This window comes from Helicoverpa zea, chromosome 10 (genome assembly GCF_022581195.2).
Source record: "Helicoverpa zea isolate HzStark_Cry1AcR chromosome 10, ilHelZeax1.1, whole genome shotgun sequence".
NCBI classification, from domain to species: Eukaryota; Metazoa; Arthropoda; class Insecta; order Lepidoptera; family Noctuidae; genus Helicoverpa; species Helicoverpa zea.
The window spans coordinates 9,707,940-9,732,607 of record NC_061461.1 but is presented as its reverse complement, the minus strand read 5'-3'; the positions used below and the strand labels follow the sequence as shown (position 1 = coordinate 9,732,607).

General features: G+C 34.9%; 1 protein-coding gene and 1 long non-coding RNA gene across 2 annotated transcripts in view; one reads left to right on the top strand and one right to left on the bottom strand.

The window, feature by feature from the left end:
* Positions 1–24,668, bottom strand: part of LOC124634155 (Kv channel-interacting protein 4-like) — a 129,238-nt gene that overhangs the window by 103,980 nt on the left and 590 nt on the right. Inside the window, exon 3 of the mRNA XM_047169579.1 lies at positions 24,355–24,536. Within this exon, the coding sequence (XP_047025535.1) occupies positions 24,355–24,536 (182 nt within the window). The remainder of the gene's footprint in view (positions 1–24,354; positions 24,537–24,668) is intronic.
* On the top strand, positions 6,949–7,708 carry LOC124633866. The gene is made up of 2 exons (XR_006984788.1): positions 6,949–7,003; positions 7,294–7,708. It is a non-coding gene; the product is annotated as an uncharacterized LOC124633866 (long non-coding RNA).

The window sequence follows — 24,668 nt, the reverse complement described above, 5'->3', positions numbered from 1 at the left end:
CGAGAACTTGAGCAAGCTGATCTCTTAATGGATGTTCCACAATCGGCTTGTTTTTAAACAAAAATTCCGTCCTAAAAAGAGTTTATAAAGAAAAGTTTTGAATCAAATCGTTTGAAGGCTCGGTCGTAGTTCTGAAAGCTATTACTTCGCATCAGTGGTTCGTTAAGGGTATTCAAAGCGGTCAAGCCGAAAATAGCTTAAAATTCTAACGTCAAGTTTCACTCATCCGCAGTCGAAATGGTTGTCCGTGGAAGCGTGGCAAGCGAAAAAAATAAGTGCTAGGCGTCCGAAAATTGGCTTCGAGTGTCCTCGAACAAGCCCGTCTGGTTTTTAATTGGTTGCCTACAAGTTCGCTGATAAAACTGTGACGCGTTTCCACCAGTTGGATACTAGGATAGCATGTTAGATTAAAAACTAGCAAAAAGCGAGAAAGGAATGAGAATGTAAGCGCGCTTCTGTGAATTTTAATTTTATCCACACGAGGGAAAAGTCGTTTCGTTACAATATGTGTTTAGCCAAATGGGTTTGTCCTCAAAGGTTACATTTCACATGGTTAGAAACATTGTTCATAGTTTTTCGAGTTGATTTGACTATTACATTTGAATGTAGTATATCTGAGAAACATTAAAGTCTCATCCCATCTTTGATTATAAATAGCAGTAAAACTTTTCTATTTATTTGTAATTTACCTTAAATAAACAGTATGAAAGTGAAACGTATAAAAACTAAATTATACGCAAACAAGTCTCATATTTCACTAGAAAGACATTCAATTGTGAAAATACCTACTGGGACCAAATAATTTGTGTTTTAATTTTTTTATCCTATTTTAAGAAAAAGTAATAAACGGTAAAAATAAATACTAGTTAGAGTAATTAATTACATTTAAACCGTTTAAATAAAATGAATTCTGAAAGTTTTCTTTGCTATTTTAAACGGTACAAAGACACTGTCCACTTTAGTCATGAAATAAACTTTGTAGGAAAATAACAAAACATTTCTATTTCGTTGTAAGCACGAGCGGAGAATTAGTTAATGGCCACGAGTAGACGTATTTGTGTTGCAATTACACAAAACATCAGTTGGCACCAACAAATTCTAAGCTGGACGAAACACGGCAGTAGAAGTACCTTGAGTTCGTGACCTATATCATTATCTTGACCACGGAAATATATTGCATGAATTTAGCATTGACTAATGGTGTAGTGAGGAATTCCTTGGGGAACAAAGTTCCTTATTGAGGTTGTACAAACAACGCATAGTTCCCGAATATCGAAATAAACACGCACAGACAAGTAATGGAACACTATTATGAAGTATGTATTTATTTTGGTCACATTTTGTAAAAGTTAAATCCTCCACAAAGCTGATTGAAACAAATTGTCAGAGCGAAACTTAATTGAGATAAAAACAATTTTTATTCAGCGTAAATGAAAATATTTGTGTATCTTATTAAGTCGAATACTTGCAAAGGCAGCTCGTAGCGAAAGTTGTTCCTTTTATAGAGCACTGTAATCCTCTCAAACGGGCTTTCTGTCATTTAAATTCCGTCGGTATTCCGTCGGATTTTTCCTTTGCTTACAAATTGTATGTATCGGGAACACCGACACTTATTATTTTAGAGTGACGTCTTATCCGGCAAGATTTAGGAAAATTGGGTTAAGTGCTTTGTTATAATGATTGATGTCTGTTACGTTGATCATTTTGCGAGCACTTATTTCTGGTTAAACTGGGGATTATCTCTTGGACTATAATAGTGACATCTCATAATTACGTCAAGAAGTAAAAATTCAGCTAATCCGTGTGCCGTTAATATTCATTTCAAAACAACGCTTCAATTTTAGACGGTTTATTTGAATTTTTGATAAACAGGCATTGAAAATGTACCTATAGAATTATGTAATCGGTACCCATATAACTAAATTATTATGCGTAAACCTTTACATACAGCAAATGTAAGGAGTCAACCATGCAAAATGGTTTTGGTAACACCCAATTTTACGGTTACCTAATTACGATCGACTATTTATGCATCAATGTGAGTTAATCCAACATTTCATTGCGGAATAAAGCGATAATGATTCACAGTTTTAGCGCTGAAAATACGTTGACCTGGCGATTCGCGGTTGAAAAGTTGAAATAGTGGTAGTGAGAAATTTAAATTTAGGAAAGCTAATTAGGTCTATTATTTATGCAGTCCACTATAGTTAACCTTTATAGCTCATGAACACTAGACAATATTGACTTTCTAGCAGGATGACATGCCAAGCCGACGACCGAACAAAACGGCATAAGTTACAAAGCATTCATCGATCGACCACAACAATTTATAAAAGTATGAAAAGCAAAAAACAAAATGGCGATTCATGGCTGTTATATTCAAACGCACAAAACTTACCAACTGATTTAAACCAACTATTCTTTTGTCGATAAAACAGTAAGCGAACACAATAGATAACAGATTATGCGGTGAATGATCGGCCGAAGGTAATAAGTTTGGCCTCCACATTGAAAAGATGGCGGTCAGGAAACGCGCCAAATAAGGCCAGGCCTCGGCCCGTATTGGCGGGAAATGGGGAAACTTCGCCCTATTTATGGGATTCAACGATTATTATCAAATTAAAAAAAAAAGTTTATGGTGTAAGGGAAATAAAGGTGTTATGAAAACAATCATGCTATTATTATTATTAAGTGTCATAGATAAGTTTTAGATGTGAAGATAATAAAAACCAAGCATTGAGGTCAATTTCTAAACGTTGTTTATTTTCAATCAAGTTTGTGAATCATTTTTCAACGAAAACCTATAAAACTACATATATTATCCACTCTGCAATAACTCTGGGTATTAATGGTCTGCTTTATTAGTTTGGGTAATTAAAATCCAAATTAGAATGGATCGGAAATAAATACATTTGTTGTAAACATCCCGATTTTATGAATTTCAAATATTTAGTAGCTTTTCTCTTGGAACATATGGAGCAGAAGTAACAGAATAAACATGAATATTTATGTAATTTAAGCTCGTAAGCGTGTTTATAATTCAATCTCTGCAGTCCCACGGTGGGCGCCAGTATTTGCTAAACAAAGTTGCCGGGTAGCTAAATCACAACTTGGTTTGCACACTTGTGATTACTTAAAACTCCATTCGCTGAAGCAGTAACAAAGTTACAAGTATTCCATTGAATCAAATTATAAATTCTCTATAATTTGCCGTGTTACATGTCATGCCCAACTGGCAATATCAACAAGGATAAGGCCTATATTAAATTATGCATCAGCGTTCGAAGGAAGCTTTTAGCAAACAAGGTTTGTTTATGCAAATTCATTCCATAATTCATCAGCACCGGTTTGTATAACATCAAATCAATATGAAGAGACAATAGTAAGCCGCGATTCATTTGTAAACGTCGAGGCTCGCGGTGATACCCAACCGAACGCAGGTGTAACAAAAGATTGAAAGATAAAACGTAACGAATTGTGAAGTGTTTTCAGTGTACAACAAACGATAGCTGTTCCTGACAAACAAGGCGCTTGAGAGTTTCTCGGAGAGTGACGAGCGTGTTCGGGCGCGAGATGACAAACACAATGGGTTTTCTGAGCCCCTGAATGACACCTTCATTATAGAAGCTGACGTTTCGCAAATACTCGACGAATTGTTACCGCGCACTTTACCAAGTGTTATGAAAAGTAAGCCGCCGACTCTAATGGTCTCCCGAGTTTATTTTCGCTCACCGAAGTTATCACAATATGTAAATATTGGATTTGCGTTATTAGAATTTGAATAAATGTTAAGGAAAAATAATGGGTTTCAAATATCTGCAGAGAAAGATAAATTTTAATGTAACAAGAATATGAAAAATGGATGTACTTAAGAGCTTTTTAGTCTGTAATAAATGTTAACGCTCGTTGAAATACAATATTTCACACTTCAATCGACATTTGAAGTCTTCAATATCGATTTACCTATGTCGATAACAATATATACCGTAGCAGTTAAAAGAATACATGTATTTGATATATGGAGAAGCTAAGATTAAATTCAAAACCTTGATTATCTGTATCTCAAGCGAAAATAGTACTCGCATTTACATCAGTTCTACAAATATAAAGCGGCATTACGGATAAATAAACCATTGTATATACAAACTGTTGTACTCCGAATAATAGAATTGGGAAGAACTCACTTGCGATTTGTTTGAGCGCCGTCACAGCCGATTTGATAGTGTTCAACGTTCGACGCCTCAAATTCTTCTTCGAAGAAAAGTTCTCCATATCAATATTCACCGACATTTTGATTTGCACTCTATTGTGTTAACATAAGAAGTTATTTTGTATTGTTGGAGCACAACACTGCGCACTGAACACCTTTTGTTTCGGGAGCCCGGAATACACTGCGCGTAAATGCATATCAGTAACAGCCAGTCCACGCGCGAATTCTAAAGAGTTTATAACGAACAGTGGAATACGTGGAGACGAAGTACAAACACTAACGACTCTGGTAATAATTGTGCTATAACTGCGATTACCGATTCTATGCCAAAGTCGTGTCGTGCTGTGTTTATTGGCGATGAAGTTCCGAAGTATATGTCTCTCTGAATGACGTAATTTACCAAACTTTGTGAAAATGGGTCTTTGTTTCTTTATCCTCGTAAAATAGTTGGGGTTATGTTTATTGTTTCATCTGCTGAAATATATGAGTGATGGAAGGGATAATAAACTTTGGAATAATATCGTGGTAGTGTATAAGCGGTTTATATTCACAGAAAATAATACCAAGATACATAACAACATATAAAATGTACACGATAAAATATGTCAAATAAAAAAAAAAAGCTATAAAAAAATATAATGACTACGCCATACCTTTTCACTCTTCAAAATTTTTCACCGTACCAATCATATTAAATCATCGGAACAGCTCAGACCTTCGCCATTCATAAGCGTATTAACACCTGATATATTAAAGAGCCATCGACAACGGATGAGTGGAGTGAACGTATACAATCGACAGTTTGGTAAACACCTTCTATTCTTAAACCAGACAGCCGGGAGAGATCAGGTTCATTATCAAACGATGACTTTACGAGACCTTCGTATAGACGTGAACAAACTGTGGTACGTGTACTATCAGAAACAAAAGTACAAACCTTAACACAATCAAACTTATATAAAATAATAAATTACTTCAAATATGTATGAAAATACAGACTTTTAGAACTCAAATATGTACCATCAAGAACAGTGATGCTACAGCTACAGCTTTGGCGCAAAATAATAATTAGAGGGCACCCAGCACTTCTGGACCAAAATGGTGGATGTCCTGTGATATGAAATGTGTGTCCAGTGATCTTTGTAATTCGCTTATGTTATATTGCTCTCTGTCTCTGTTCGTGATAGATGTCACGTACTTATGGATTTTGTTTGTAAGTACAGGTATATATTGCAATTTTAAGCACTTTTGTTGCTCTCTGTACAATCAAATGAGGTTCTGTTATAAAGCACATTACAATTGTGTTGTGTTTTCATAAGGTTGAGATGAAATTCTCGTTTGCGGCGTACGTGATGTCGTAAAATGTATTACGTGTTACATTTTAGGTTTCTCATTCTGAGAGTATTCATTGTTATCTATTGGAAATGAAATATATTGTGATCGAGATTCAAATGATGCTTTTAATTTGATATGATTTGATATTCAAATGAAGCTTTTAATTTATTATGCTCGGTTTTTATTTGTGAATGTCATGTTACATTTCATAAAAATTTCATTACTTTTATCTGAAAAATATATTTGAGGTTTTGACAGCTGTTGTATAAAAAATATGTCGCATAGAAATTAGACACATAGATTGCCAAGTGCGACTCGGTCTCGCGCACGAAGGGTTCTGCACCATTATTTATAAAACCGCATCGACCTGTTACCTGCCGTCATCGATATCGAGCAAAAATGATAAAAAAAATCACGTTTGTTGTATATATAAAAATTATTTATTTTACTCTAGTTTTAAGTGTTTGTTATTATATCGGCAACAGAAATATTTCACCTGTGAAAATTTCAACTCTCTAACTATCAGGGTTCATGAGACAGACGGAGGGACGTAGGAGCGAAAATAATAGATTTTACCCTTTGGGTACGGAACCCTAAAAATCGGCCCTCAGTGAAATAAAGTCAAAAAAAGTTGCAAGAAACCACCAATGTTGGTTATAAAACAATTGAAAATAAAACAATTGCTTCAAAAGAAAACCTTGGATCTAGATTAGAGCAACATAAACCAGAAGAATTCGACAGTCAATCGTATGCAGCTAATTAATTACACTAAACAGATACATACATTGGCCGTGATTCTTTTAACGATATATGTATAGTACAACTAGGTATTGACCGTGGTTCCAACTGCGTCTTGAGGGAACTACTTATCGCATCCGGATAAAAAATAGTCTGTGCCCTTTATCAAGCTCTAGACTTACGGCCGCCCCAACATTCTAACTGTTGTTTTGTTTATTTCTAGAAAGGAATTTGATATTACTAGTATGGAGCTAATGTTAAAATTATATCTTTACTAAGCAAACCAACACATAGATAGAGTATTGGGTATGGCCTTTAGTATCTATGTTTCAAATTGCATGTAAATCGGTTCCGTCATTCTGGTTCGAAAGTCCGACAGATAGACAGACTTCCCATTTATAATATTAGTAAAGACTCTGTATTAGTAACGATTCTGTTCTTCGTTTCATTTATCAAATCTAATTTGATGAATGTTTGTTTATTTTTCTTTGAAGCTTTTTGTTCTTGTTCAATGTCATTATTGTTTGTTCCTCTTCAGCGTAGGGTAAATCAGGCATACATGCCCCAGTCGATAATGTGCCCCACTCGCAGAACTGACAGATGCATTTTGAATTTGGCGCTAATTTGGTCCGTTCGGGTTAGTGACAGAAGTATGGCGTCAATGTAAACAAATCAGTGCTGTTATTTTATTTGTTTTAATGAAGAAAAAGTGGTCACAAGGTATGTATCATAGTCTGAAAATGTTTTGTGTCTGTTGTAACATTGAGTTAAAGTGTTTGCTTCATGTTTTTTTCCGTTTTCAAAGTTTTATTCTAAAGCTAGCCTCTTTGAATTATTGTGTACCTACAATTGCGTTTCGTTTTTCTTAAACTTCTTTGTTGAAATCAAGTGGGGCACGTTATACTGAACTTTGGCTAATGCGCCCCGATTTCTTTCGGGTATTGTGCCCCACGTCTGTGTTAGTTTTATATTTTAATTTTTAAGTATTCTGTTCGCTTATTTTATTTTAGGAAATGGGGAAGGAAAAAGCTACAGATCTAAGAAAATGGACAGAAGAAAATATCAAAAAAGCTATAGAAGATGTCATAAAAATGTATTTTGATATGTGTTTTGAGATGTTGTTGAAAGTGTTGACTGAAAATGATTTAATTGGTAAGCCTGAAATAATTTTCAACATGGACGAAAGTGGCATTCAAATTAACAATAAAACAAGAATCGAAGGAAAGGAAAGAAGACAAAAAAAATTAGATGCTTTACTGAGGCACATATGACTGATGTATCCGTGGAATGTGCCCCACCCTAGACTTTAAAAAATCGTTGATCTTAGCTATTTTAATTACTTTTAAGAAGTTTTTTTTTCTGTATTGTTATACCTATTGAGTCAGAGGTTAAGGCTAATTACTTTAATACACATGTTTTAAATAACACCGTTTATTATTTCAATTTTTCGAATGGTGGGGCACAATTGCCTGGTTTACCCTATTTGGGAGGACCGAGACTTGTGGTAGAATTTGTTTTTTATTGGGCTGTTAAAATATTTTTCTGTATTAATGGTGCTTGAAACCTACATATAATGTCTTTCGAGTTCAATACAAAAAGGCCGTGAACATTTTTGGTATTTTTACTTAAATGTGATTGAGTTTCCAACTCTTGTCATGAAACATTAGTTCTAACTATGTATTCAAGAGTAATGAATCTATAAATATATATTTCATTTCAGCCATAAAACAAACAAAATCGCTTGAACACGAATCTGCATGAATAATGACTATTTTGTGTCACAATGAGCTAATATGAAATTTGTGTGAAGTGCATATTATACAGGGTTACTGGTAAGTAGACCGCATCCTTTCAGGAGGTGATAGTATAGGTCAATACGGACAAATTTGACCCTGGGATACACTGGGCAAAAGTTAACCCGTTTCAAGATAATCGAATTTTAAGATCTTTTCTTTACAAGTCGTCTAGGTACACGTATACATTTTTATTACTAGTTAAAAGTCTCGTTTTTGCGGATTTTTGTGTGTTTTGTGGCTTTTTGGATAGCCATATAAATGTAGATGTTTTTTAAGTATTCTGCACAAAAAAATGAAAAGTAATATTTTTGAGAAAATATCTACTAAAAAAGTAATTTCTGTTCGCTATAATTTCCTCTGAGATTTGTACAGTTTTATGGTTTGTTATTATGAAATGATTCATCTTCTATCCAAAAACAAACAAAAATCCACAAAAATGAGACTTTTAACTAATAATGAAAAGTTATACGTGTACCTAGACGACTGATCTTGAAATTCGATTATCTTGAAACGGGTTAACTTTTGCCCAGTGTATCCCAGGGTCAAATTTGTCCGTATTGACCTATACTATCACCTCCTGAAAGGATGCGGTCTACTTACCAGTAACCCTGTATAGAGGTAAACGACACCATAGTCCGAAAGTAAACCTTGTATCCTTATATTTAAGGTTTAAATTTCACTGTAGTTTAAAGAAATATGATTGATGAGGCGTATTGTACGTTATAACTGTAGGCTGAAGTATAAATTAAACTGTATGTTAATGGGTCATAAATCTATTTGCGTATTAACTTTTGGACTTGTTCTTTCGTTGAAGTGTATCTTTGATATATTGGTGATTTACTCATTAATTTGGGGCACTTAAGTGTGTTTAATTGTAGATGTTTTTTGATAACAATTAATTATGATGTGATTCAAAATTATATTTTACACTGTTAAGCGATTCGGATCACTCGTTTAATAAGATTTTTATTTCGTGGAACCGGAATCCATTTTCAATACAGATTAACCAAGCAAACAATAGGTACGGTGTCAGTCAAAAGTAGATTACACGGAAATGATGAATAGCTTTAACAGTTTTGCATTTTCAGTGGGTGATGGTCATTCGTTAATTTTGTGCGTTAAGAAATGCGAATCATTTTTGTATTGTTTACGAGTTATCTCGTTGATGAAATAAAATTTTCTATATCTTTTTGATGCAGATCGGACAGCCAATATGCTCAGTTTAACATTTTTGTTCCAGCGTAGCAGCACGAAAGACATATAATACCTATATGGGTTCACATCACAGAAAAAACTTTAGGTTCGACTTTTAGAATATCTTGTGACAAGTGCGTAGGTATTCTAGGTACAGTCTCGTATAGCTTTTAGTTAAACAATCTTGATGGATCCCCAGTCAATAACGTGACAAGATTACGTACTGACACATCACATGTTGTCAACGCCATTGACAGTGACATATCATACAAACAGTGACGTCATTGAGTTCCTAATTGAACTCCCGATCACTGATTACGTAATAGACCAAGAGCTAGTGGCTGCTAGATTTCCTATCTATAGTCATATTATAAACTAGCTTCTGCCAGCGGTTTCACCCGCATCCCGTGGGAACTACTTCCCGTACCGGGATAAAGTAGCCTATAGCCTTCCTCGATATATGGGTTATCTAACACTGAAAGAAATTTTCAAATCGGACCAGTAGTTCCTGAGATTAGCGCGTTCAAACAAACAAACAAACTCTTCAGCTTTATAATATTAGTATAGATGTAAAAGGAACTCTGTTTGTCTGTCTGGTACTCAGACAATCTAGAGCCTGAGAAAGTATATAGGCTAGTTTTACACGGCCGGGATATGATTCCCCCGGGACGTGGATGAAACCGGATAAAGGATACGACTTTGTGTGTGCATCCATCCTATAGTGAGCATGAAGATAGCTCAGTAACATTTGCTCAAATATTAACTTTTATCTTTTCTCTTGTATGAGATCAACGTTTGCTGCGATATCGAAAATAGTCTGTAATGATACTATACTCTTTACGATAGGAGATGATGGTTGAGTTAAAGTCTTCTTTAGTATCATCCAAAACTATCACCTGTGGAACATTGGCTTCTAGCAAAAAAAAATCAGACTTAGTAAAACACAGAAGGCCTGGCAGTTTCTAGCTCTCGTACTATAACTAAAGTGTTGACCAAAATACATTACTATCACTACGTCACATATCATTGTCATGGGGGATTTAGATAGATTTTAGTTCATGACGTCACCTAACCAATGAGTTCGTAATTCGGGAGCTTACCATTGTCAAATACCCCGAACGATTTTACTGGCTACGGCTAATTCTAACCGCATTTTCGATGGGAATTCAATGTTGCCTACATGGTAATGGTCGGATTTGAGGCTTAATGTTTTGTCTATTTTAGGAGGGAATTTAGTGAATTGAGTATTGTTCTAAATGGGTTTGCCATGATGATAAAGTTCGTTGTGTTGGTGATGTTAACTATGCTCGTTGTATTAGAGATAATTGTAATATACAGTTTCGTTTTGATCTAAGGATCAATACAGTCCTTTGGTCAAGTCAATTTAACTGCTTTCAAAACCGATGTTCTCCTCTTTTCTGAAGTCGGACGTTTTGGACTTGTAGTTCGAATAATTTAGCTATTAAATAAGGTTGGTAAAAGCAACTTCTTTACATCAACCTATTCAAAATCGGGTCTCCTAAACTACATAACGTAACCAAGAAACCCATCACAGTAACCTGATCCACTCTAGTACATACTCGTAACTGGGTTGATTCCCCTCACTTCCCATTCGTATAGCAGTTCTTAAGACCAGTCAGAGTTCGTAGCTCGAGTGATGCACTTAACGTTGATATAGCTTTTAGTATAGCTTCGTAAAAGTAAGACTTTTCGAGTCAGACTGTCAGTTTGACTGGCTTGTTTTAGAATTGGTTTGGGTTTCTTGTGTTTTACAATTGTTATATTGTAAAGATAAATAGGGTTGATTTTATTTTATGTTTAAAAATCTTTTGATAAGATTTTTTTTAATCCTCATTAGGCCAAGTCAGACCTAAACATAAACATTATTTAGGCCTTATTAGTTACTATGAAAAATACATGAAATTGAGGCAAATTAAACACAAAAATGTGGTCTGAGTTGTTACTAAATAATCTCAAAATTAAATTGCATAATTAATGTTTACTTTCGACATCTCGTAGCCAAAGATATATTCTATGGATAACAAACATTCAGACAAACAACAACCATTTATTAGAACAAAATATAATAAATAGGTACTAAGACGTTCTAAAGATGACATCAGTACTTCGATTTCCTTCAGATATGAAAGGGAGGAAATTGGAAGGGCTCGATTTGCTCACGGAAACGTTATGATAATAGGCATTAGCAGTGCGACGAAATTACTTCCATGTTCAAATAAGTATTATTAAGGGCACAAGTTCCTGCCCTTATGGGTTAAGCGAGTTTTATTCTCTATATTCCTATTTGTATGTTTGATGCATGATAATGGAGGTAAATATTATCTGCAGAAGAAAATCTGTATTCTGAAAATGGTGGTGAGAATTTTCTGTGATCATGTAAACAGCAAAAATATCACAATTGTGTGAATAAGAGTATAGTCTTATTTAAACTTTTTTTTTTCGAAAAACTGTTTTAAATATTGACCCACAGCAACTATCAGAGCTTTGAGTCACGCCGTAAACTGCACTTACAGTATAATTTTGTCAAATCAATTATTATTGTTGGGTTCAGTTTATGTACATATTTACATGACGTAAAAAAAAGCCTTATTTATACATATATGTATAAATAAGGCTTTTTTTTTACATGACGTAAAAAAAGCCTTATTTATACATATATGTATAAATAAGGCTTTTTTTTTACGTCATTTAAATATGTACATAAACTGAACCCAACAATAAAATAAATAATACCCACTTGACAAAAAAAAAAAAAAAAAAAAAAAAATAATAATTATTTGTATTTTACAATAAAAAAATCAAAATCGTTTCGTTTTTCAGACACAAAGTAACAAATTACTTAATCAAAGCCCTGACATGTACCCCAAGTAACAGCCTCATTTAGTTACAACACAAACCATTGGCTAAGCAAACTGGTACACTTAGTAAACTGGTACACATAGAGGGCTGGTACACATTGAGGACGCCTCATTTGTGCCAATATACAGTGATTAAGCTCCTGCAGCAATCGGTTGGTGATTGCGGACATTAATCCTAATACTGATGGAGGGGTTGTGTGTTGCGTGTGTTTTCATGTTTTTGTAGGCTTCGTTTGTGGGCTTTTCAATTGCAGGGGAAAATATTCTCTAGTCCTAGTTATTTTGTAGAATAATTATATGTCCCTTTAGCTTAGTTTTCTTTTCTTTTATGGTAATAAGCTAATTTTTATTGACTGAAAAAACATCCTCACGTAAAAAATATTTTCTTTACGAAGTTTGATTGATGGAAACAAATCAATAATGCGATACTGTTTTTTAGTATATCTTTATAGCAAAGAAATTGCAATAAGAGTTTGAAAGGACCTCAAGGAGAAGACTTTGATAACGTAATTACTGATGTAATGTTTAGAAACAAAATATACCCATACATAAAATAATGAAAAATACCTCCACAAAAAACAAGCGAACATTTTTCTAATACATTAAACAACAATTAGAAACATAATTTCCTTAATTCGCGAAAACAGCGGGAAACTGACATTTGTTTTGTCATAAATTTTGCGTAATGCTTGCTAGGCGAAGTAAAAATGATTTACTACGTTCATAATGTTCCGCTAATTTAGAAGTATTGTACAATAAATTAACACCTTTCTCACAAAGTCATTTAGTTACGAAAGTATTGAGTAAATTATAGTGTTTGGGGCAATTTATGAGGCTGTTTTGCTGTAGTAAGTGGTCGGGATTTGTGGTGTTGAAATTTACATTAAATGAACAAATTTTTTTCATCCTTGACTTTAAGAAGTTTTTATTCACTGCGAAAGGAAAGATGAGCGGAACAGTTATTAGTGAACTAACGAGGTTTTTAGGTTCATTGGGATATTTGTCAAAAAATATTGTTTGATGATTTATTTGGTTAAAAAAAAAATGAACCAAAGAAGGTGAACGAGGGCGTGGCCAGAAACATCCGCATTTCAGTGACCCTGGTTTCTTAGGGATTTTACATTATGATATCTAATCCACCCCTCAGTTTGTTCTCCATGTCATCAGAGCTAAGAATAAATGCAGACAACACTGGCTAGACAAACCGTCGTCTTTGTTGAGCAGAAAAAAAAACAAAACACAAGCAGTACCAATTACATGAAGGTCGGTAAAGAAACGGACTCCTTGCTAAAAATACGTTGTGCATTTGAGCTTGTAAAGGCTAGTTACATTGTTGAACAATTGGAAGTCTGGGCAATTTCCTCTGAAGCATTATGTGCACGTCCCTATGGACGTAGCAAGGGTATTGTGAGGTCAGCGATAATTGTTAATTGAAGTTGTATTGAAGGAATTTTGATTAATAACTCAAAAATAATGCCCAGTCGAGATGTGTACCTGAATGATGAGCCATGTATACAAAGTATAAAAAAGGGTAAATACACGACTTACATAGTTACGGCTTTTATATTTTTTGTCTACTCTTTACTTACAAAACCAATTGACTATCGCTAATTTTGTTTTTCTACGAAGCTACGTATATTTGGTGGGAAGCTAAGACCTTTACGAAAACTCCTTGATCGATCTCTCCTGACCGTTCCCCGACATAATTAATGACGTCACGTGCTAAGATCAGCTTAACGCATAGACAGACACATACAAACTAGTCATTAATATGAACGTTGAACGTTGTAATTCATGCCCGTAACATACTCTAGGGAGTCAAAACGACTCAATTTAGGCGACGTGAAAAATGAGACGCGGGTATTCGGATAATTCGTATATTTGGAAATTCGGATATTCGGATACGTTCCCTAATAAATTATGTACTAACATAAAAATAGGTATTACATTACCCTCGTTCTGTTCAAACGGGGCTTCCGTTTGAACAGAACGAGGGTAATGTCAGTATTTTTTGTTCTTTCGCCGATGCTAAGGGATATTTATGGGGTAAATATAAAAGATAGTTGAAGGGTATGTTTACTTGAGTAAAGGTATTTATTTATATTTTCATTTGACAGAACTTTGAATTCATAAATAATGTAAATATAAAAAGGTTACCCTTTTTCATACTAGTGTATAAAAACAGCTACCAAGCGATCGATAAATGAACATAGCTATTAATTAAAAATAATTATTATTAAACGAAAATTGTACCAGGATTTTTGTCGTAATTATATCGTAAATTACATCAACGAGTTCGGTATTAATCTCAATAAAATTTATTGTTTGCATGAGAACATTGGCACGATTATTAATGAGTGCGTGTTGAGTTTATAAATCAGAATACGATGAGGCAATTAAATGAAAAGTACATTTATATAAAATCTTGAGAGTCAATGAGAAAATATGCTTGTTAAAATCAGGAAAGCTGATGTCACCATCATGCCTACGAGAGTAAAGGCCAAACACCATCGTCATTATCAACATCGATCACAGGTCGTTCACTGCTGATTACTGGCCCCACGATTTCCCAAAAATATCAGTTACTAGCTTCTGCCAGCGGTTTCACCCGCATCCCGTGGGAACTACTTCCCGTACCGGGATAAAAAGTAACCTATAGCCTTCCTCGATAAATGGGCTATCTAACACTGAAATAAATTTTCAAATCGGACCAGTAGTTCCTGAGATTAGCGCGTTCAAACAAACAAACTCTTCAGCTTTATAATATTAGTATAGATAAGCGACCTGCGCCCTGCTCAAGACATTTAAAATACAGGTTATTTTTATTTAGTAAGCAGTAGTGAAGACGAGTGACGGGGGAAAATGGAAGAGGGCAGGAGGAGGAAGAAAAAGTGAAGACCATTGACAAAGAAAGAGAAGTATGAGTGAATTCAGTTCTTAAGAGAAAAAGAAAAGCATGTTTAAGCAGTTTCAAGTACAGTTTACCTATGGTCTATCGTCAGTCATGTAAATAGGTTTCTGCAACAACACTAGTGCTTACATTGAATTGATTGAAAATCAATACACTCAGCCTGCATGCCTTGTGCTACAAATCTCTTGTAAGGATTCCTTAGCATTATAATATTGTTATTGTTGTTGTCATGAACAACCCTTTAATCTTCGAGACTTTTGCAAATATACCTCTGTGAAGAAATATTTCACCCTGATACTAATAAGTAATCATTTCACTTTAATCGGCTCAGGTCTAAACCATTTAATCGTTATAATTATATTGTTATATAAAATTTTTGTGACATTAATTAGTAAGATAAATAATTTGAGATCCCAACGCTATATAATAGATTGATATCAAGTATTTCATGAATGCCACAAAGAGTGAAACTTGTTCCAACAAAGTTGTATGGCGCTCCGCCCCAAATTGTTGACCAACTCGACGCTGGAATATGGCATTTTGTAGTTCAATAGCTCGAACATTTCATTTAAATTTAATTGGTATCTATATACTCGTAGTGACTGCGAGTTGTAATTAAGTTGGCTGTTCCATGTTCGTGTACACTCTCGACGCTGTTACCTCCTTTGTAAATAAATTGATTGTTAATTAAATAATGATAAAGAAAGCAGCTGTTACTGAGGCTTAGATAATGCTCGAGCATTATTATGAGGCTTTTGTAACTACTTCATTATCTAAACTGGATTTCAAAAGTCACTCTCAGTTACCTAAAATCCTAAAGACAAACAAAACAAACAATCTCAAATAAAACAAATGTTTACAGAAGACAGAAACAAGATCGGAAAAAGAGCCACAAAAACAGGATATTATAAAAGGTGGGCGTTAAACAATAAAGGCAAACTTACTTATAACATTTTTCACGGATCCCCTCGTGTACTTCCAAAGGAAATGAAAAAAGCGGACGAAACGGTCGCACAGGGTGCTCCCGGCCTTCGGGACCGGCTCGCTGTCTGAGAACCTAACCCTTTTCTTGCCGCGTTTGCCCTTACTCGTTTTCCCCGACCTTTTATTCTTCACTAAGCTCGACTTCATAATTCTCACTTCATTTGGTACCACAACACTGACATCGACGCTCGTTTGTTCGTGTTTTTTGCCGCGCTCTTTGTCGGCTACATTTTTACGTATTCGGGTGTCAATGTTCAAAGGGCGAGCGCTGATTCCACTGGTTTGCCGCCACTCTTTCAACTCCGTGCTTGTATTTTATTAAGCGCGACGAATGTGTACTATGTGTTTTGTTTACGCGACACGCAATGATACTGAGGTACTTATAGTTATGACGCGGATGATTTGCACGGCGAGTCTACGCGACACTTGGCTTAGTTTCAATTCTCTACTTTGAAACTGTTGGAATATTGACTAACACGAAACATACTCCCTGGACACTGATATGGGACATAAGTTCATAGAGAATTGATTGATTGGAAGGCTCATTCAGTACATTTCACGGTTGCAACTTACAACAACTACTTATTTGAAATATTTGTTTGTGAACAGATGAAGTGTGAAGTGATACTGGTAATAATGGATGCTATAGTTTGGTGACCTGCCAGCTTGTATTAAGAGACAATTCCGATGCGTTCCAATTATAATTCAGTCAGATTGTCGTGCATTTAATTATGTGTGATCAAAAATAGCTGTGCATTATCAAGTTTACACACAGCGTCTGTCACCAGCGCTGAACACGAGGCTTCCAATAATGTTCAGTAATGCTGTTTATGTGTATCTACATCTGTCTAGACGAATCCAAATGAATTTGAATATTGAAACAGTTCGACGTCGAGGTAATTGATCTGTTAACGGATTGGCCAATGTTTGTGGAAGCTGTTGGTGACGTGGAAGGTGCATACCTATATATGTATACTTTATGTAGGTATGTATATCCTCCCCGACGTCTGCATAGTTTACGTAATTAGGGCCCATCCGACATTCAGGGAACATGCAATACAATATTCTCCAAACATTTGGCAAATACACAAACACAGGCTGTATGGTTTGTTATGAACTCAAAGGGGTACGTCATGTTTGCTAACGATTTGCATTATACACAATTTTGATTGCTTTCCAGTACATTAAAGCGTATCGGATATTCGTTTGCTGAGTAATAAAAAACGAATGAAACTCACTAATCAATTTACGCGATAAAAATTCAATTAAACACGAGAGCTTTGAAAGGGAATTTCGATAAATTGACAGAATTGATGAAAAAAAATTACCAGCGTTAATAACTTTCATTTCTCTGAAGATTCGACGGTTGCGATAAAGGCACTTTTTTCATCGAAATCGTCTGCCAATTGAAAGGGAACAAGGAATTCGTAAATGAACAATTTGCGTACCCACCGGCGAATACTTTAGAGAGCTTTCTTCGTGAAAATTAACTGATTCTTAACGACCTGAGGATCCTCAGACGAACCAGCCTTCAGGCGAAATGTTCGAACCATTTCCAACCATTATTTTAAAATGATTGCTAGAAGTAGTCTCATTTCAAGATAGTGCTTTGAGCGGTGGACAAATGTTATCTTTCGGTACATTGAATGAAGGACTAGTTATAAAACAAAAGTGAACGACAGATTTGGGAATGGAAACTTGACTTTGGAAGTAGCGGTTAGTTTTGAGTGTAGAACAATGTAAATGGTAGTTCGCTGCGGTAGGTAAAGCTTATCTATTCGCGCGAGTTGTGAAACTGACATCCATTAATGCTCACACGCCGTTGATTCTGTTTGAAAGTCGGTTTAAATGATCACCTGAATAATATTATATAGTGCTCAGTGTATTTTGTAAAGTTCATTCATTGCAACGTTTTGTTCGACCGTTTTGTTTGTTTAATGCTCGTAAACACTAAGAAATCATCGCTCGTAAATCAGTAAGAAGATGAAAGGTTGTACGCACATTACAAAGGTCAGGTATTAAAAAGCCGGTATCAGACCGACTTTTTTGATCGAAATCAAGATTATATAAAAAAAAAATATGTTATGCCAACAATCAGATCAATTGTCTGCTGATTGTTTAGTTTGCTATGTGCGGTTACGATAACAAATAAAAAACATTCGAATTTTTAGCTAGGTATATTTCAGTCAGGAAGTTTATTTTATAAAACAAAATAGAAATACATCTTCACTGACGCGAATAACTCGTAAACGAACATTTTGAACAATTTCTTGTTTTTTAATACAAGTGTTATCTACGAACCGAAGCCAGTATTTTCTTTATTGGAAACAATATCTATTTTCCTGAAATCGTGTGGTGCTATCTGTTAGCTTTATAGTTTCTGTGTAAATAAACAAGCGTAAGAAACTTGCACTGCGTTTATTTTCTTCTTTTTTGCATCAATAACATAAACATATTCGGAACAAGTTTATTTTAGTCAATTTACAATATAAACGCATACAAGTTCAATTCATAAATTGAAAGATTTCGAGTGACGAGTGTTTTGGATTAAAGGTACGTTTTGGAAGTGAGCTGCCGACTGCAATTAGTACAAACCGCACGTCAGCAATCGCAATAGAAGCGGCAGCAGCACGTGCAGTCGCCTTAGACATCGACCGATTTCATGCAGTCGTTAAAAATTTGATCGGCAGCTCGCTTCCAAAACGAATCTTAAGTCAAACTGGACAGGACAGGTGGTCAGGACTGATGTTATCGAAAATTGTTTCACATCTAGTAGACATTGAAGTTTCGGAGTAACTACAGCTAGGTGGATGTTGCAATGTTTTAACCAAACTGTTTTGAAACTAAAGGGTATTGAGATATTTCTGTTTCAGTACCGAACAAATGAAAGTTTCCGGTAAAAAAGATCCTCCATGGACAATTTTTTTTACAAGGATCATTCTAAAAAGAACAGGATGACGTTTACAAATTTCTTAATTTCGTACCATGTGAAGACTCGCGATGTAAATTACCCGACAATGGCAGCATTGCCGTCGTATGAAAGCAATTTATCACTGACCGAAACTTGGGCGAACTTCTTAAATACGCCAAGTAAGTATAATAAAGTTGGAAAATTAAGTATCTGCTTGCAAGGCCATTGTGGACGGTATTAAGCTATCTACCTAATTTATGAAAGCTATAGAGTACATAACAGAGTTGAATGCTGTGTTCAATAATTTTCTTTGGCTACCAAACCTGGGTTACAGGACATGAGATTTTACCCTCATACTCGCAACTGAAACCAGAAATCTATACCAATGATATATGTACAATCGAAGAGCTGGTTTTTATGTTTGCTTGATATATGCTAATCTCAAACTCAAATGGAAAGATTTGAAAAAATAGCGACAATAGTTCCCACGGGATTTGGATGAAACCGCTGACGGAAGATAGGCAGGAATCATAATTAAGTTTGTGCCGTCCCCAGTTTAAGATCACAGTCATGACCTTTATTCAATTGTTTATTTAATGTAAATATAATTTCTGCCTGACATTGATATTTTATAGTGAAAATATACATACGTACAATATTTAAATGGGTATGATTAAATATGGTTTACCGCAAAAATATAAAATAAGGTTTAAAATATTGCATATGTTGCAGTCGGTAATGTAATTGCGTCACAAATATTTGTCATCGAAAAGCCGACAAAGTACGAATGTGTATGACCCTCAACTGGTGTAGCATGGTATTTTAATTATACATTTTAATTTTACGTTCGTGGAATTCACAATTAATTGGTAAATAATAAGGTAACAGTGGCTATTACAAATTGTTTTAATAAAAAAAATCCTATTCTGTTTTTGCTTATATTATAACTATAAGTTTACTGGTGGTATGGGCATGTGATGCGGAGGAATGAGAGTCATGTTGTGAGGAAGGTGATGAGTATGAACGTGGACGGATATAGTGGAAGAGGAAGACCAAAGAAACGATGGATGGATTGTGTGAAAGTAGATATGGTAAGAAAGAATGTTACTTGTGAGATGACGGCAGATAGAAGAGTATGGAAGAAGAAAACATGCTGCGCCGACCCCAAATAAAATTGGGATAAGGGCAGGAGGATGATGGAGGATGATATAACTATAAGTTTAAAGCTATTTTTATTGCCCAATCGCTAAGCCAATTACAATTTTACCTAAGGGTCATTTAGATGTACTTAGCTTTCAACGTTGGGTAACATATGACGTGATAAAACTGAGACTAGTCTTTATATTTTTAAAGCATTAATACTGTAATGGACACTTTGAAATAAAATAAATGTTTTCTTGAAAATAGTTCTATCACTCGAGCTATTAAGGTGAAACTCATTATTCTAGGATTCAAAGTTTGCTGAGTGAAAGCTACTCGCAGTAATCACTTAGATGCCTTGGAGGCAACCTAGATATTTTGTTACTATGTAGCACGCTTTTCAATATATTTTGGAGTTTTCCCAATAGGTATTGACAGGAACATACGTAAAATGGTGGCCTCAAAAATGTAAGTTGGATTTTTTTTTGTGCGAAATTTTTGGAAAAGGTCGGGATTAAAACGTAATATATAATTTATATGCTTTACAAATATTTAAATTTTAATATTTGAATGATCCTCTAATAATATTACAAAACATATTAAAGGAAGCAAAAAAATGTTCAATTTCCTCTATTCTTAACGTACGAAAATCAAAATAAAAACTGGCCTCATCAGTGATGTTTTCCATAAAAGATTTTAGAACATAAAAAAATCACGAAAAAAAGCAACAGGACTCTGCAAGACCCATCATAAAAAACCTTTTGTGATTTCTACCTTCCTTATTGCTCGAGGGGTTCCACATAACCTCCTGAGCACATTTCCCATAATAACCCCGTAATTCTTGTTACACCCCAAATCCCTTGATTAACCCCCAACGCAACGCAGTATATTATTATTATATAATAGGCAATATCATTGAAAATTACGAGCTAGTAAGGCCTACCCGGTTTACTATTACACCTCAGTTTTTACGGTTATGGGAGCATAATGTACCGGTGATGAAAGCGCCTACGTTTGCCGAATATTGAGATATTTTAATACTTCATTCTATGTCGATATTTGGTGAGACCCGTTTTATGGTGAAGGCAGTGTATACGCATAAATTTAATCGTTTTTGTTCTGTATTTTATCGTTCTTTGTTGTGATGTTTGGATTTGTTTGATTTACGTGCCATGAGAGGGGATATAGGGGACATACACAAACACATAGGTCTATAAATTAATTTAGTGACGAATAATTTTCATTTGGCGTGAGTTTGTTACTTGATTTTTAACACTTAGGAAATCTCTTATGTACTGTCAAATAGAAAGGAATATACTAATTATTTTCTATTCTTTTATTTTTCAGGTATTCGTCAAAAAAGTGGGTTAATATTTTTTACTGCAACTTTCTGTATCACCACGTTCAAAAGTTAATTCTATTAATAAAGAATGCTACTGTATACTTTGGGCGATATTATATTTGCAGTAAAATATAACAGGTTCCAAGACCACTAACCATTTTAGCTATAACCGTTTGGTCACTGCATATGTGTGCGTTATACTATTACTTGATGCTTCAAGTAACAGGTGGGGCTACCGTTATTGTCAGGTAAGAAATGGTTGGTCAAATGGTGTGTAAAGAATTTTATTATTCAAGTTTATGTGATGTCCTGTAATATAATTATTAGGTCATGGAATAGTATTGAACGAAGTTATTTTTAACTTCAACAGGATGTATATTAAAAATATTATTTCTGTTAAAATAATTTTATAGTAACATTTTCCAAGAATCTTTTATTATGAAAATATTCAATACACTTCTGTGCTTACTAATAATTATAACGATAGAAAATTTCCCGAGTAGCGAACAAAATAAAGCACTGTGAGAAACTTTTCATTACCAGGAAAAATATTTTCTTAGTAGCTGCCTCAGAATTTTCTATAGGAACATATTTTAGCTGGTTTATTTCTTATTAAAATGTAGGTACCTTTGTTATTGTGTTTGGCGTAAAGGCACCGATAACAAGGGACCCAATCGTAAGTTACAGGTCTGACGGCCCTATTTTTTATTGGACAAAAGCTTGTGTTTTGTTAAGAAACTTTTGTGTTTTTTGTATGTGTTTGACTATTGCTGTATTTTGATGATTTTAGGTAATTATGAGTAGTAAATAGCTGTGTTTTTGAGGCCGAAAGAAAAAATTGCCACATACCGTTGAATAGGTTTGATTTAGTTTACATTAAAATGAAAACAAGGCGTTTGAGGTTTTGTTCCTTTAATAATATTAAGTAATACATGTATTTAAACAATAATTAATAGTTTTGGTGAGTCTACGAGAGATAGATGGCTTAACAAGAAACGTACATACCAATTTTTTATTTTATTTTTATTTTTATTTTATTTTATTTTATTTTAAGAAGGCTTACAGACTAATAACATAATATGTAACAAAAATATATTTTCCAGTTGCTAATAACAAGCCTCCACAGATATATAATATTAACGATGAACTATTGTAATGCCTGAATGTGTTTTTTTTTTTTTTTTTTTTTTTTTTTTTTATTATTAATATTATTTATTTGCTACGTGTGTATTTGAGTACCACCAGACAGTGCTTCATTCTCAAAAAATGATTTAGCTAAAAGTTTCTTTGCTACTTTCGTTTTAGTGCAAAATAAGTCAATATCATGCCCACGAGATAATTCATTAAAGCAACGAGCGCTTCTAATAAGGTAAGCATTACGCCTATAATTAGTGGAGGTGGAAGGCACACTCAGTAATGGCCTCCATCGCAACCCAATAAGGTTAGTTTTAAATTCAAGTTTTGAAACGAGCTCAGAGCAGTCGATCGATCCATTCGCTATCTTCATTAAGAAACATATATCATTGATGAGTCGCCTGTAATCTAGTGGTAAAAAATGGTATTTCTTACATCGTTGCACATAACCTATAGATATTCGGTGCGCTTTGTAATCGAGATATCTAAGGAACTTTTTCTGGATACCCTCAATACGCAGCTTATAGATCTCATATTGAGGGTTCCAGACTTGAGATGCATACTCCAAGTGACTGCGTACGAACGAACAATATAAAACCTTGATTGGTTTCAGAGAACGGAAACAGGCTGTAACATATTTTATTGTTTTTCCATTATCAAAAACATTAAATATTTCCATGTTTAGTTTATGTCTTTTCAGGAGTGCTATCCACCTTGCCGGCACATTTAACACGTTGGATTAGGTACGCATAATAAATTTTGTTCTCGGCTCTCACCTGATAATAAATATCATTTTCAGGTTTACTGTCTCATAATTTTCAGTACGGAATTTTTAAATTTCAACTAATGGAAGCTTCTTAGAAGAGAAAATTATGTGTGTATTTAATGTTCTATTTTGTGGAGTAATATATTATCTATTTGAGTATGATAAATTAGGTTCTTTTTACGGTTTAGATCAGGTTTTCAACCTGATTCTGATGTTTTCTAAAACATCATAATCAAAGTGGATTTTGGAAAATCGCGAATAGACACTACTACTACAAATATCTCGGATAGATACGACCCTTTCACATTTACTCTGTTCTGAAGAAATGCTTACAAATACCTAGAACTCTTTCACTTTTCATTTTTTCTTCACGTCAATTGACACCAACCTCCATAAATCTTAAAGGTACATAAAATACAGTAAAACGTTCAGTTCAAGTTCAGCTTCTCGAAAACTTATTCGTCTTTATTCTCGAGCGTACAGTAAAAGCAAGTAAAGCGATCTCAACATCAAAGACGCCGACGTTTCTTACGTTAATGTTCGCCACGACCTTAACAATATTCAACCAAGTGTGAAGTTGAAAATTCATTTCCAGGATTTCGGCTAAATACTTAGCTTTGTCCCTACATTACGAGCCGAATCACTTTTGTTCGGAGGCAGTTTCGTAAATCAACGACGAAGAGAGACTCCAAAAATTACGTGCGAAGTTACTTACGAGGCAACCCAAGTATGCTTCGTTGGAGCTCAAATTTTAACAGAAAGTAGGTAAACTTTATACACTAAACAATGAAGTATTATAATATGCATAAATTGCATCGTATCAGAGTTTGCACTCTATTCACGAGGCACTTAAATTGTATAAAGAAGTTTGTTACTTTAGATTTTGATATAAAGCCTGTCTTATAAAGTCAATTTTGCTTGTACCGGCTTTACATCAAAGAAACTTAAATTAAGAAGTTAGGGTAGAGGAATGTAATGAGTTGATGTGACTAGGGGTTAGAGTGAGAACCATACCTAATGCAAACTTGACGCCAGTCCAGGCGGTGCGGACATAGTGGAAGAGGCGGCGATAGAGCGGGCGGTGGCGGCGCCGGCGCACGGGCGCCTCCGCGTCGGGCGCGGGCGAGGGCGCGGGATCGTCCGCCCCGCCCGCACCGCGGCCCTCCACCGACGACGCCGTGGCGTTCCACACCCAGCTTTACTCAAAACGCTCCCGCTGCGCTAATCAAACCGCACCCTTACGCACACAATCCGAACACTCACATGCATTTCACTTTTCACTGTACACTACTCCGTTAGTATATCACACTGTTATTAGTATTTTAGCG